The sequence below is a fragment of the Zeus faber genome (assembly GCF_960531495.2).
Source record: "Zeus faber genome assembly, chromosome: 4".
NCBI classification, from domain to species: domain Eukaryota; kingdom Metazoa; phylum Chordata; class Actinopteri; order Zeiformes; family Zeidae; genus Zeus; species Zeus faber.
Window position 1 is genome coordinate 28,806,185 of NC_137191.1, and position 15,737 is coordinate 28,821,921.

Genomic DNA, 15,737 nt, shown 5'->3' on the forward strand with positions numbered 1-15,737 from the left:
AAACAACTAATCACTACTCCAAGAGGGGGAGAATCACCCAACATAGAAACAGACAACAATATGTTCATGGAAAAACATAAACATCGAGTAAATTAGGTCCATAAAACCAGAACAGCAATTGGGCACGTCGCCTCTTCCTGTCATACTTATGGCAGTAAATGAGCCAGAGCGCCAATCCACGTAGCATTGTCTGCTCAGCACAGGGCACCTGGGTAAACCCGGATTTAATCCAGTTGAAAAGTTACCGTATAGACCGTATAGCTTCATTTTTTATTGTACATTGCCAAATGTTTAAATTTTTTCTGTATTGCCAAATTTTTCTATACGTTTAACTTTATTGTTATTGCCTCTTTGTTCTGATGTGCATCCATCTATCTATCAGCTACTAACCAGTACCGATCACATCCTTTACACATGCTGAACAGTAGAGACGTAGTTACCACTAGTTTGTGGTTAAGAAATGATGATTTTACTTTTTATATACTGTATGTCCAAGAAAAGTCGAAAAAAAGTCCCTTCTCTTCAATAGTGACACGTGTGGCATTCAGTTTTTGTATTTTCTCCATTTCAATACACCTGGCCTTGTATCGGACAAATACAGGAGAGAGAGAGAGAGAGAGAGAGAGAGAGAGAGCGAGAGAGAGAGAGAGAGAGAGAGAGAGAGAGAGAGAGAGAGAGACTGCTGTTGACAGCTGTGCTGTAGGCTTCTTAATCCATCCAGTCTGTAATTCTTGACCAGGAAACAAAATTGTCTCAAACCCTCTTTTTAACCCTGCTCAGACCAAAATCTGATCCTCTCTTCTTCTTCTAGAAACAGAACTTTTAAAGAGCCTCACCTTGGCCTGCTCTGCCGCCTGCGCTTTCTCCTTCTCCACTCTGAAAGAGAGGAGGGAAACAAATTCAACCCTGGTCTTTATGAAAACAACAGCAGACAAAGTCCCTCACATATTTCAGTGGCACATATTTCACATATTTTGGACCAAATCGACTTCACCGCCATCATTAGTTTCACTACAAAATTGTGGCTCACAATATGACAAACTTATAAGAAGGTTAGCGATAATTATTATTATTATATTATGAATTTGTTACCCAGCCTTGGTCCACATATGATCCTTGACCCCATTTTACCTCTCTGAGAACGCTCTGATCTCCCAGAGGTCGAGCTCCTCCTCTGGCACCCAAGTCTCAATCACAATGGGACCAGTCTGCTTGGCTGGCTCGGGCTTCTTGGGCCGCAGGGCGCTGGAACGCAGCCCCTTCCTCTGGGGGGTGTGGGTCTCTGGGATGGATGGATGGATGGAGGGAGAGAGAGACTTATCGACAGGTAACTAATTCTAGAGGCCAAGTACTTACAAGGGAAAAATGTATATAAAACCGTGTGTGTATGTATGTGTGTGTGTGTATACATATCTATAAACCTTCCACCATAATGACAAAACTTAACACATTACAGGAGTTGTGTTTTGTTAGTGTTTTCTTTGGACCATATAGCTACGTATTTATTTGAAGAAAACAAAAATGTTCCAAAATCTTGCGGATAGGACATAAAACCTCCAAGTCCAAACCATGGCGGTTGGGAATCCATATTTTACAGCCTGACCACAATGTTTTGGCATGTTTTTCATATTTTTCTTTCCAGAGCACCTGTGGCAGAGTTGTGGGATTCCTCTCCCAACACTCTATACACTCATATTCTAATAAATACAGGTTTGTTCAGATATTGTGCAGGACGGGGGGTGGGGGGGTTGTCTCACCTTTAGGCGTGTCAGGCACCCCGAGCGGGCAGATGATCTTGCGGATGCAGTACTCGGAGCGAATACCATAGGGCCCCACGTCCCTGCGCTTGATGATCTCGGTGGTGGTGATCTCAGTGTCGGACGTCTCTGTGGCAATGAGTGGGGATAGGGCTGGGTTGGTATGGAGGTGAGGAGAGGAGTCCAAGCAAATGGAGGAAATGCACTCCGACAACACACAACATACAGAGCAGCTGCTGTCTAACCCTGGCCAGCTCAAGGGACAGGTGGGACACCAAAAGAATAGCTTACCAAATAATATTCACATGTCAGAGGTTAAAGCTGTGCTGGTGTAGTGTAAACTATACATTGGTAAATGGTGGTTGAAATTTTCTAGACCTAGACCTAGAGTATAAGAGACATCTTATTGGTTCCAACATTCTAGACATAGACCTGTTTCTTAGTGGTTCCAATTGTCTAGACTAGTGTTTCCCAAAGTGTGGGCCCTGAAGATACTACAGGTGGGCCGCGAGAGGTCCTTTACCTTTCAATTATTATTATTCAAATTTGTATTTGAGTTTGAAATGGCCATAAAATATTCATGATTAAACATTTACACTTCAATTATGTGTTATGTGTTAAAAATTGTTATGTGTACGTGGATGGAATATCAATTTGCATTGCATTGCCGTAGGCCTCCGTTCACAGAGTTCATGCCTTAAAAAGGACATGAATTAGTCACTTTCTCTGCCTTAATGTTAAGAGGAGAAAGGCAACCATGTCTCGACCATCAGATAAGGGAACTTCAACAGATGATCTGTCTCAACCAAACTGCCCCATCAGTGAAACTGTCTCATCAGCAGGATCCATGTGGAGGCGTCGCGTCATCTGCTGACTGACATCTCAACGACTTGTCAGCTCCGCCACTCCAAGAAAACTGTATAAAAAAGTCAGCTCTCCAGTTAGAGCGGAGCACTTCCTCTGTGGCATTCTGTTGTGTTGTTACACTGAAACTGCTCCTCAGATTAAAGATGAAATACTTTATTCACCTAAAGTATTTGTCTCCGATTTCCTCTGACACGATTAGTCCGTCCACGAACAAAGTTTATAACAATTTAACTTTAACAAAAAAAAAATACAGGGAAATACTTCATATTAGTCTCGTGTGTTGATCAGATTTGTGGTACGGGTTGGGTGGAGCGCAGAACACTTTCAGGTTTCAAATTGGGCCCCAGCCCCAGTGGTTCCAATGTCCTAGACATAAACCTGTTCCTCAGTGGTTTTCATTTTCCAGACATCTTTCTGAGGCAACGTTCACACTGAAAGCCTCAGTGGCACCACGTTCTTCTGTAGCCCCGTTTGGCCATTTGTTTCGATATGTTTTCCAACACAGACCTGTGAGGTCAAAAGTGTCACCCCAAACACTTATGGGGTCAAACACCCCACTGTCCCACCCCTGACTACCTGCATCGCAGCTGTCTTCCATGTTTTTTTTCACCGAGTGACTCCCGCCAGCGCAAAATTGTGACAAATGCCGCTCTCGGGCAGTGATCGTCAACTGTCTTGTTGTTGTTGCATGTCACGAAGAAGTGACGTTGCTAGACCAACCACCGGCCGCCTTACGACACTTCAGCGTTCCTACTGACGGTGCGAATGCTAGGATAAATAAGCCCTTGAAGGTATACAGTAGTTCTCGGGGGAGCTCCGCAGTGGGCATCTCCTCTCACGTAGTCCCCAGAACTGTTTGCTCCGAAAACGCCTTATGTTAGCAGTGTACCTATTAAAGCAGAAAGACATAGGAACCGTATAGCTAATATGAACACTTCATTATTTTTTTTATGGATCCAAAGTTCTATCATCATCATTGCAGTATTAAACATTCTTCATTAAAGCTATGGTTTTCCACGTCACGCCGCTTTAGGCTCTTTGATCGTGACATTTTTGGTTGTCTGGCAAACAATTGAAAAGACTTTTCTTCCTGCAAGCATTTTTTACCAATCTCGATCGCCCCTAGTAGCTGGCTGCACTATAGGTCTGTTAACACTAATATAGGCTAATTAAATTAACATTAATTTTGTAAGAAAGTGGAAAATATCAAACAATAATAGGCTGATTGGACCTAAATACATACATTTTTTAATTTTTAAGTCTGGCCCCCACAGTGTTGGTTTAGGAAAATTCTGGCACTTGGACAATGTTGTTGATGACCCCCGCTCTAGATTGGCGAAAAAGTTGTAGGAATTCAGATATGACTATTCAGACTGCGGTCGCATGGCAAAAAATCTGACGTGTATCCGATTTATGACCACATACGAAAGTGGCCCAATTCAGAATTGAAAAGATCAGATACCATGTGATCAGATTTGGGCAACTTTTTTCTGAAGTGTGAACGTAGCCTTTATGGTTCCAATGTTCTAGACATAGACCTGTTTCTTAGTGGCTAGAATTGCTGCTATTGTATGAAAATTGCTATTGCATACAACCCCAGTTTCAGTTAGGCTTTTTTTTTTTTATCAACATTTTGACTTGTGTTACAACTCCAACTGTTGAGTATCCCTTTATTCTCTCTGTCAGATTTTCTAAACTCTTCGCCCAAGTAAATATGATACAAAGCGCTGATATGCATATTTTATGTCGACAAGCCCATCGACGAGTTGCATCAAGGAATTGCACAGTGAACGCTTGTATTCCAAGAGGCGAGACCACATTTGAAGTAGTTCTATTCTTTGGGGTTCATGCACTATGAGAAATACCATCGTCTAAAAGAAAAAATCAGTAGATGGAGTACAATACTTTTAGAGAGAAAATAGTCCAACTGAAGGTATTACATCTGTTCCTTTCGTGCTTCTTTAAACAAATAACTAACAGTCAACTGAATGTATTCTGTTAGTACTGGATGAATTCACATTCCGATCCTAATCGCTCGGGTTGACTCCCAAATGAGTGAAAAACAAGGTTTAGGTAAAAAAAGAAATAAAACACAAAAACGGGTTTTCCTTAAAAAGGCGAATAACAACACTTATTTCCTGATCAGGGAAGAGAACAAGTTGAGAAAGGATATTTGCAATTTTGAGATAGGTTGTCATCCTAAAATCAACTTTTAAAAAACTGTTTAAATGCCAGTTAAAATGCAATTTAAGACCTTATTCAACATAAAATAAGCGGGGAAAAAGTGTATTGGTATAGAAGTCACCCCTGATATCAATCCATTATTATCCAGCTCATAAATTGTATTTATCACAGTTGTTTATCATTTTCAGCAAATCAAACAGCAGCCAATTGGGAATATAGCCGCATCTTGGCCATAAATAGCCCAAATTCAAGACAATTTTTTTGTAAACCTCAATGCAATTAAAGATTTCCTACAGAGTCACAGAGAACCTGATGTAAGAACTGGAAGTGGTTGGAGGTGATAGGAGAGTCGGTGTTGGATGGGGGTAGGATCTAGGAGCTGGGAGACGGCCTTAGGGGTGGCGTTCTACCTGTGCGTGTGGTTCCGACGCCAGCGGAGGGCTTGACGGCCATGTCATCCCATCTGAGACACGCCCAAAGGAGCCTCAGCATCAGACTGACGCCTGCCAGAGACTTCACGGTCTGCAGCCGATACCTGCAGAGAACCCAGCAAGAGAGAAGAGTCAAGTGAAGTCCAGTTTAGTTATATAGGCCTTAATCACAGCACAGTCTGAAAGGGCATGAGCATGGAGCTAATGCAGTCAAATGAGCGAAAACCGATGTGAATTTGATATTCAAACATTTCTTTATGGAAGCTTGTGGGCACTTCAAACCATTGAGGGCGTAACGGGCTGCTTTGGATTGCAGAATCAAATAATGGGACGCCGTCTCTACTCGAAGAATTGTACAGCATCATCCCTGTTGAACCGCACAACTGCCTGTGGTCGCAAAAAACGGTCGTTGCACAAACGTACATCCTGACACTTCTCCGACCGCTGGCTGATTCACGTCTGCACAGGAAGTCTGCGGTCAAGGATAAAATGACCACAGGTCTCTGCATGACACAGTGCTCGGCCAAGCCATGACACAGCTGACAGGGAAGGGAGTGGACACGGCAAATACCAAATCAGCAGCATGGGGCAGTGTTCTTGGAAGGGGGATCAGTGTTTTGGATTTGGATATGGACCGAAGCATACTGCATCCTCAATAGTGCTGGAAATGGTCAGTACATATAATTCTTGGGTTTGATTAAGGACTGTGAAGAAAAGTGTGGTTTGAAGGTGGCAATATTTTCATAGTTGGTAATCTTTTAACCTGAAACATTGACACAGTCTGCCTTGGATTAAACACAACACGCTATTGATTGTAAATTTTTAAAAAGCCGACAATGTAAAAAATAAAAAATAAAAAATAAATACAATTTATTTTAGCAAATAAATTCTGTGAAAAGCAGCCCTAAGATTTTCAATACTGTTGACGTAAGTCCGGTTCCATCCTATATAGAACACAATTTATGCGTGGTGATTTGTCCCACTTGCCTCACATCTGAAAGTACTCTTTTGGCAACCAACTGGCAGTGTTTGGCTACCACTTTCAGAACATGCCACCGATTCCCTTTTGCCTTAAACTATGCACATGTAGATACAAAGAACATGGATGAAACACTCATCGTGTTCGTATTACCCTCCTGCGAGGCGCTCAGCAAAGAACTACACAGGTTCTCTCCAAATGATATCGATCATGGGAACGTCCTCTCCTGGAGGCTTGGAGGCTAAAAACTCTTGGTCCGATATTGCTGTCCAAAAACTATGGTGTCATTGAGTTCATACCTTATCTTATGTTTTTGTTTACTGAACATGTTCTTATTGCCATAACTGGATTTTTTGGGGGGAGGGGGGGGGGGTGTCACACCATACAAATCATGCTTTGCTGAAAACAGACTGGCAAATGGCTTTCGTATCTCTGAATTACTTTGAAACTAAACTATATATTTTGTTTTTTGTATGAGGCCATGCATTGTTTATGTTTTGAGAGATTTCAATGTTGTGCCTTCCAGAATAGGGCCAAAAGAAAATAATACTTGTGTTGTGCAGAAGACTTTATTGGTCAAGCACAATTGCGATATACCCATAGTGTTCCCAGTTCTATGGTCAGCGCCTTGGTTAAGGATAATGGCAGCAGTATATATCCTTTCAGTTCCATATGTATTTTTTTGTGGAAGGAATCCAACAAGAACAAGGGACAAACATGCAAACTACATTTAGAAAAAACCCTAGTCGAGTTTGAACTCAGGACCTTGTTGCTGTGAGGAAATGGTCGGGACAAGAAAACAGTTGGGCAAGAATGACTTAGTATGTGTTGTAGTATGTATACTGCATACTGTAGTATGTATGCCTTGAAAAGCGCACAATTGCCAAAATGCATGTTTTTATTAACACCACACAATCTCAAAGAGGACACCAAACCCTAATCAACACTTCTCACTTTAAATGATGGTGGACACAGTCTCATCCAAATGTAAATGTGAGTGCATTTCTGTGTGAGCGTTAGCCTACCTCCATGTGATGCCAAAAGTGGGCCTGGGGGAAGGGTAAGGCCAGATGTCCAAGGCCGGCTTGGCATTGTAGCTGAAGATGGAGACCTCTCTGATTCCGCCCCGCCTCGCCAGCACCTTCAGGTCATCGTTGGGCAGCACAAAAATACTCTTGTGGTTGCTCTTGGTGACAAACTTGCGGTAGGAAGGCAGGGCGGTGTCCGAGCGGGTCTTCTTGGTGTGAGAGAACTTGAGGAGGCTCACCGGCCCCCTCGTGGACAAAGACGAGAGCTCCTGGCTCACCCCAACGGATGATGCAGAGGTTTTCCCACCGGCGTCGGTGGAGGACCTGCTAAAAGAGGCCGATAGCAACGTCCTTTGTTCTTTTGTCATGGTGTTGCTCTCGCTGTCCTCACACTGGCTGTTGGAGGAGGGGGAGTGCACTTTGGTGACTGTTGTTTTGGTCATAGTGGTAAGGGTAGCCACCGCACTGCTCTCTGTTGTTGACAGCGCTGGTGGTGTTGTGTCCCGTGATACAACCGGTGGTAATTTCGCTGTCCTCATCTCTGTGGAAACTGTTGTGGTTGTTGTAGTGGTTGTGGTTACCTGGGTGATGACGGTCGTTCCGCTTTCGCTGTTTTCCTCTGCAAAATCATCGCTCAGGCTTGATTCCTCAGCGGAGGGAATTGGAGAGGGTGGCATTCTGATGATCTTGATCACAGGTTTCTTTTGGATCTCTGTGGACTCCGTAACGCTGGTGCTGTTGTGCTGTTTAGTGCTCAGAGAATTTGCTTCAAGTGCTTCTACGTTGTTCTCTAGTCTGGCGATCTTGGCCGGAAGGTGGCAGTGTTCGTTTGACACAGTCACCTTGCTCTCCACCTCTACCCCTGGAACCAGGCTTGGCTCACTGCCAGCAACAGTTGCCTTGTCCTTTAGTTGGACTCCGTTCACCATGGGCTTGTCCTGCGTGATGACAGGACAATCTCCTTCAAGCATACCCAGGTTGTTAACCCTGGACTGGTTACTGTGTGTGAGAGCAGCGTGATTCGTTGTCACCACGGAATTAATCAATGCCACCTCACCCTCCACACAGTCTTTCCCGTTCACCTGGGGGAGAACAGGAAGAGGCTGAGAGGCGGCAGTGCCAACCCTCTCAGAAATCTCTTGACCAATCCCTTGGATCGTCTGCTGGTACTCCTTAGGCTCTTTGCCATTTTCCTCAGTGCCCCGGTGCTCCAAGTTGGTCTTATCAATCGCTGTGACCTCTGCATCACTGTGCATGTTCGGCAGTTCCTGCCCTGAACTGCCAGAAATAGCTCCTATGGGCCCTGTAGTCCTTTCATGCATGTCTGACTCCTGTTTTTGGGGCATGGAGGTAGGCTGGCTTTGTAGCGGGGACAAATCCCCAACTACAGGGTCTTTAGGTGAGGTTTCTGGAGCAGGAGGGGGAGAAACTCTCTCCTCTGCAGGTTTCAGTTCAGCCTGAGATTCCTCCTTTACCTCGCCAGGTCCAGAAGTCTGCGGCATACAAGGCTTCTCCACTTTTAGCGCTATGCCTGGCGTGAGCTGAATCTGGGCTAGAGCCTGGGGTTTGAGTGCAGGCCGCGGCCGGACGGGAGTGCCCGGTGCTGGGGTGGCTGGAGCCTGGGTGGGCGTTAGGGGTTTGGAGGCGAGAGCCTGCTGTCTCTGGATGTCCTCTAGGGCATGCTGTTTGACCCGGCGCTCCAGCAGGCCGTCCAACTTGGAGGTCTTGACCTTCTTCTTGTAGGCGATACGGGTGAGGAAGCCCTTGCTGACGTCCACCACGTCATAGTTGAAGGGTCGTTCAGGGCCTTCGGTTGGCTCCACCTTCCTGACAGCAACATCAACAATACTGGTCCCTAAAAAGACAAATGAAAAGTTTGTGATATTTTGTCGAAAAGCTACGTTTAAAATTCACAAAATAGGCAAAGACTGCGAAAAATCATCCCTCAGTCCAAAAAAAACATTTAAGACGGCAAAACTTAAGCTAAATACTGACCTGATAAGAATATATAGTTTAGATTGTATAGCAGATTATATAACACAAGTGAGAAATACTGTGAAGTACCAATTTAGTCATCTTCTCTTTAACACAATAAGTCATTTTGTTAGTGGATGATACAACATACGTTCTCCTTCATCTTTATCTGGTCCCAAGTCTGCTGGCTCAACCTCCATTTTCTCAGCCGGCTTCTCCTCTGATGGCTCCTCCATCTGCTCTTTCTCATCCACCTCTTGTTTCACTCCATCCTCCATTTTGTTCTGGGTTGAGTGGTCCGTGGGAGGTTGGGAGGTGTTGGCGAAGGCCCCGGGTCCTTCCTTGGTGCACTCTGATGTAAGTCCCTGAGATTCTGGTGCCCCGGTGCTGGGCCGTCTGCTCAAGTCCAGCAGGGTGCATTTTTTGCCAAGTTTGGCATCTACCGAGGGAAAGGAGGAGAGGAAACGGTTAGAAGAAAATAAACAGTGGTTTCTATATAGTGTTTTCTAGGTTGTCAAAGACAATTAGTAATTTAAACACCCAATGCGGCAGAACAAGGAAAGAGATTAACTTTGACCTACTACTCAAACCTGTGTCATGAATACCAAAAAAAAGCCCCAAATGTACTACAGGAGTTATTCGTTACTGATCTGTCTGTTCGATTTCCAACATTTTGCCGACATAGATATTGTTAATTGAATCTGATTGTCATCCTCCACACTACCCATTAAAACACATAAAGTTATGTTCACAACTTTTAGTCAAGGTTTGGTGTTTTTTTTCCAAATTCCAACACAGACATCCCTGTTGCCACTTTGAGTGGCTAGAGTGAGAATATGATAAAGAGCAAATATTGCCCAATTAAGAGTTCAGGAGGTTAATTTTGCAAACATAGCCATCTATGCCTAAATCAAAAATTGTTTCCTAAAGTCTTTACCACTGCCAGGAAAATACATTAATTATGTATTTAAAAAAGAAGGATGTGGGCTACAGATTGTAAATAACAAATGGTAGTGTACCTTTTATGATAATCACAAGTTTATAAGTTTGTTAAAAGGTGTAGTAGCACAATATGAGGATGCGTGTTCCAATATTTTAACAAAAATAGGCACATTGCAGATGACCCTTTCATTAAATCTCAAATAAAAACCCGGTTCTGGATACGTATTGATATCCCCTGGACAGTTCTTCAGAGCCCATGCGACACCAATGTCAACATGTCAGAAATCAAAACACACCTTTAACTGCAGACTTCGGGAGACCACCTAGTATGAGGCACAATGCCATGTTTGATATTTTTGAATGGCAGACAAAGACGCTCTTGAAGACAGTCAACAAGAATCAGAGAAAGTGAAGGGAAAACCTACAATCTTGGGAAGCCATATTTGGCGCGCACGCACGCACGCACGCACGCACGCACGCACACGCACACGCACACACACACACACACACACACACACACACACACCTTCCAGTTCCTTGCGGTAGTTGGCGTTTGTGTTGCCGGGAAGCTTGGGGACGAAACGTTGAATGTGGGTCTTGCTGATCCAGCTCCATCCCCCGTAGCCGGTGACACGGTACTCCTCACCCTTCTGCTTCCACACCTTCAGAATGGCAGAAAAAAAAGAACACGGTGGTTCGACAACAGCGGGTTAGTGAGGAAAGATGGTGGGAGATTGAAGAGGAGTCGGATGTTAGAGGTTATTGACACACTGGCTGTAACTGGCACTCCTCGTCAAAGAGCCATTCACAGTCTAATGCATACGGTCTCATACACACACTCAAAAACAACTCCAGCACACACACACTTCCTTCAGAAAGTGGCAATTAAACATGTCCTAGTGATTAGAGCAGGGCTGTGGCCGTACATGAAAGCAGCTCAGGTCTGGTATGTTTACAGGGGGCAATGAAAGGCCAGAGCAGTTTGTAACTGATGCTGTGTGATGTGGGTGGCGGTTTGCTACAAAATAAACTGTCTGCAACTTTTTACACTTGGAACCTTTTGGGCTGGCCATCTTGATTGGTGGTCAGCGGTGGTGAAGTCTCAGGCTTGGGGCCTAAGTCGTGAGTAAGGCGGGGAATAAATATTGGCTCGTCACTGGCCAGTGGCTATCGGTTATTTACACACTGACTATAAAATACCGCATGTGGAAAGAGGGCCAAGTGATAATTGAGGTCACCACTTGGGTTTAAATAAAGTGCTATCTTATTTTACTTTATTTCAAAACCTGAGTACTGGAGTCTGAATCCTTTCAGGGATTCTGCTCCAATGGATACACCCAGCCTCATAACCTTTTAACCTTACTGACAAAACTTATTGTGAAAAAATACAACTTTTCATCTATTTACAAACGACACCATCAACACAACCTCACACAGGGACACTTTGGACTTGCAGATTCAGTGTTAATGTACTGAATGTTACGCTGATAAGAAAGTATCAAAATGATGACAACCATGTAGAAGACACTGCACGTTGTGACCTTGTCGTACCTGGTGTTTGATACGGAAGGTGTATTTGACCCAGGTGGCCTGTTGCATCGTCTCCTCGTCCTCCAGCTTCTTCTCGCGCTTCTTCACCTTCTCCTTCTCCTCCCGCTCCATTGACGTCATGCGGTGCAACCTGCGAACATTGGGAAAGTTGCTCAAAAATTCTTCTACCTATTTCTATTAAATGCATTTTTTTTCTTTGTTATTTGATGGATTATTAATTATCATTATTATTAAAATTAAGAAAAAGTTTTCCTCGTGGCATTGAGGCTAGGGCTGTGCAATATATCGTTATGATATTGGTATTGTGATATGAGGCTAGATATCGTCTGGGTTGTGGTTCTTGTCAAATTTACCAATATATTTGGTTCTTGTCATGAAGTGATGCAACGTTCTGAACTTCACAGATTGTTATTATTGTTCGCATGCTGTAATATCCACATTAATAATGATTGTTCTACAAACACAGGCATCGATAGCCACCTCCTACTTGGACACTTTTTAACCCTTGTATCTGTGAACCTCAGGGGGAATTCTGTGCAAGTGGAAAGACTTCACAGTCCCGATTGGAATGACATGGGATCAACTCTCCAGTTGATTCTGGCGCGGCTCCATAAAATACAAATTCGTACCAACGCGTGCTCCGACGCAACTAGTTGTTCATTCAGTAAAAAGGCCGGCAGTGGTGTTGGTGCCTGGTCAGGTATGCGGAGTGAGGTGGGAGGAGGTTTGTTGTAGTATTTAGCCGTAGCAGAGGCAGAGCTGGGTGGTGCGGTGGGCATCCCAGTGCAAATATTATGCCACACAACGGGGGTGGGCCATTTGATGGGATCTGGTCGCGATCACCTCCCGCACGGTGACACACACACACACACACACACACACACACACACACACACACACACACACACACACACACACACACACACACACACACACACACACACACACACACACACACACACACACGAAACATTTGGATGTCCTCTAAACACGCACCATTGCATTTCTTAATGAAGAGATGGCGTGCTCCATGCAATATAAATAAAAAAAGTCAACAAAACAACCCTTCCATCCGCGATTCAACCGACTGGGAGGTTTGGCTAGGAGCAGCTCGTTCAGTCGGTACGGAGCGCACAGGGAGCGATTGAGTCCCAAACTCGACACAAGCAAACATCACACCACGCCAGGTGGGAAGATGTTTCCACTCTACTTTTTGTTGTCAACACTACTTTTCTAGCCATGCTTGTGTTCCGTCGCGCTTTCCCTTCCTCTCCGTAAGCAACGTACGCAGTCAACATGAAGGTACCGCCTTGAAGGTACCGCCTTGAAGGTACAACTGACAGCCAAAGGCACTCTTCTGCAAGGTTACGTGGTGCAGGTCGAGGTTTCACGCCCGCAAATTTATTCCTTCAACCAGTGCGGTCTTAAAAGATGAAAGACCACAGACAGCCTGCATCGGCAAAGAGGCTCAGTGGTCGCAAGTTGAAGCTCACGACAGGTAGATAGGAAGTACAGCCTAAAAAAAGCCTAAAACAAAAACGAGTTCCCGAGCAATAGATGAAGTGATCTGATGATTTCATCCCATTTTCTGGGTTGGAGAAAGTCAAAGGACGCCTTCAACCCACCCTGACTTCTGCCGCTTCGACAGGTTAATATAGGGCTCTTAAGGTCCCCAAAATATGTCTTTGAAGTTTTTTGCTGAAAAGACCACTCAGATTATGCATTCTAGCCATTCGAACAAGTTCTTCTTCCAGATGCTCAGTTTCAGTTTGTGTGTGTGTGTCACTATAAATAAAAATGCTGCTGCTGCCCACGCCGGAACTGTTAGCCCAAGTTCTGCGAGCCTGTATTGTATAGTATGAAGTACGTAAATTTTCAGTGATTTCACCCAACAATTTTGAGGCAATATATAAGCAATCCAGTCGCTGAATCGTCACTCATATTAGATCTACAAGGCCTCATTTCAAGGACCAAGTTTGTTCTGACTTTCGTAGGGTACAGGCACTGCTGCATCGCCGATTGAACCGCACGGGGAATTTTTTGTTTCATTTGGGAAACGTCATAAAATAAAATAAAATATATACATCTAGAATAACAACACATTGGCCTGATTGTGGGCCACAGAATTTTTTTTTTTATAGAAAGAAAGAAACACACAGCACAATTCTTTTTAAATACTTACTGTACATTTCCCTTGTCTGCTGCAGTTTTGTCACGGACAGTTGGTATTAATTCCTCTTTCTTTTAAAAGATATGTGCTGGTTTGTGCAGCCAGAGCACTTCCCATGCTTAGCGCCTAGCTTCGATACTAGCGGCTCTGGTGGCGCTCAAGCGGTGGAAGGAGATACTCTGATGGGGGGCGGTTGTAATTCTACTGTGTCTCAATGTGACGTAGGACTGAGACACAAATCTAAACGGCTTGTTGAAACACATGTTTTATGAAATTTGATTCAAAAAAAAATTCTGGGTTGTCTTATTTCACAGTTTGTGTGTTAGTAGACCCATCAGAGACCTAAATGTATGTGTACAAGCACTGAAAATGTGAGTTTTAAGCAATAGATCCCATTTAAACATGGCAGGGGATCTCTGATGCTATGAGGAGCCATCTCTTGGGAGTGATTGGGTCCAGTAATTGCAGACAAGGACTATGAGGCCATTTTACAAGACCAATTGTACCCCATGGTGCGAGCGCTGCTCACCCAAGATTCCAGGATGATAAAGCCCCCATACACACCAATAAATACATTCAAGAGTGGTTTCATTAACACCAGGATGAGGTCAACCCTGCTCTCCTCAATTACCCATCTGAACGTCTTTCAACCTAAGTGGAATGTGGTGGAAGGAAGAGTACAACATTTCAAGGCGGACAGCAGATATTTTGAAGTAAAGGGTGAGCCGAACTCCATATTAGGTCCTTGATTGTGTGTGTGTGTGGGTCTGTGTGTGTGTTTGTGTGTACCTGGTGTGTCCCAGTGATTCCTTCCAGACAGGCAGCAGGGCTACAGGTTTGATGGCGCACTCCAGGATGGCCAGCGCGAGGGCAAACTCCCTGGCCTTACTACACATGTGCACTGCTTTGATCCAATTGGTCCTTTAGGAGCAAACAAAGTCCCATGATCACCGCCATTGGACAAACTTTGTAAAATCTCAAGAAAAGAGCGCTGCTGCGTGAGCGATCGGTGAGAAAATGGGTAATAGAATGTCACTTATGCAAAACAAAAAAGAAAGTCACCAATGCTGAGGGTGATTTGCTTTCGGCATATCTTAGTTAATAAAGTTGAAATGCATATATAGACTAAATACAGGCCGTCCGTGGTAATCAGAGATAACTTTAATACTTTTTAAGACAAAGTTCCGATAAAATTTAAGACAGATCTTCGGAGCAAATCATTTCTCTCTTATCCAATGAAATGTTGCAGGTATGTAGTATATACTAGGTACCAGGCAGAGGCAAACCTGACCTGTTATAATAGTTCAGGTTTCTTCCCAACAGTTACTGCTTCCCTTTTCCCCCGCTTCATATATTTTGGGAAATGGTTAAAGGTTCATCTCATCTCACCATATTTTATGTGATTTTTTAAAAATTCTTTATTTGAAAATGACACTAAAATACGGAGCGTTTCCCTATTTATAAAGAGGTTTCTGGAATTACAAAAAAGGAACACAAAGCGAAGGACTGAGCGTGAAACTTAAAGTACATGACAGGTACTCTACCTGACAGGTACTCTGAGTACCAGTAAGTTATAACATGCCACCAATACTCCCGAAAGCAACATAAACCGTTGCTCTTCTCTATCCTGACTAGGCAGATGGCCTCAGGTCAGAGAGAAGGTGGTGCTGACCTGTGTGAGGCCCAGTTAGGGTGCATGAAGGGCGTGGGCACGTTGTTCTCCAGCTGGATGATGGTGAGCCGCAGTGTGGAGAGGGTCAGGACCTTGGAGCCATGGATGGAGCCGTTCCACTTGAACTCCCCCGCCGGTGTCATGCAGAACTTGTGGGAGAGGTGCCGTCGCTTGTCGTGGTC

At 44.2% G+C, this 15,737-nt stretch overlaps 1 protein-coding gene across 1 annotated transcript in view; it reads right to left on the reverse strand.

The window, feature by feature from the left end:
- Positions 1-15,737, reverse strand: part of LOC307229537 (nucleosome-remodeling factor subunit BPTF-like) — a gene marked incomplete at its 5' end in the record, with an annotated part of 90,162 nt that overhangs the window by 52,301 nt on the left and 22,124 nt on the right. The window contains 10 exons of the mRNA XM_079999536.1: positions 837-876; positions 1,132-1,282; positions 1,758-1,910; positions 5,219-5,343; positions 7,244-9,101; positions 9,372-9,659; positions 10,689-10,824; positions 11,714-11,843; positions 14,673-14,804; positions 15,556-15,737. Coding sequence (XP_079855662.1) covers positions 837-876; positions 1,132-1,282; positions 1,758-1,910; positions 5,219-5,343; positions 7,244-9,101; positions 9,372-9,659; positions 10,689-10,824; positions 11,714-11,843; positions 14,673-14,804; positions 15,556-15,737 — 3,195 coding nt within the window. The remainder of the gene's footprint in view (positions 1-836; positions 877-1,131; positions 1,283-1,757; positions 1,911-5,218; positions 5,344-7,243; positions 9,102-9,371; positions 9,660-10,688; positions 10,825-11,713; positions 11,844-14,672; positions 14,805-15,555) is intronic.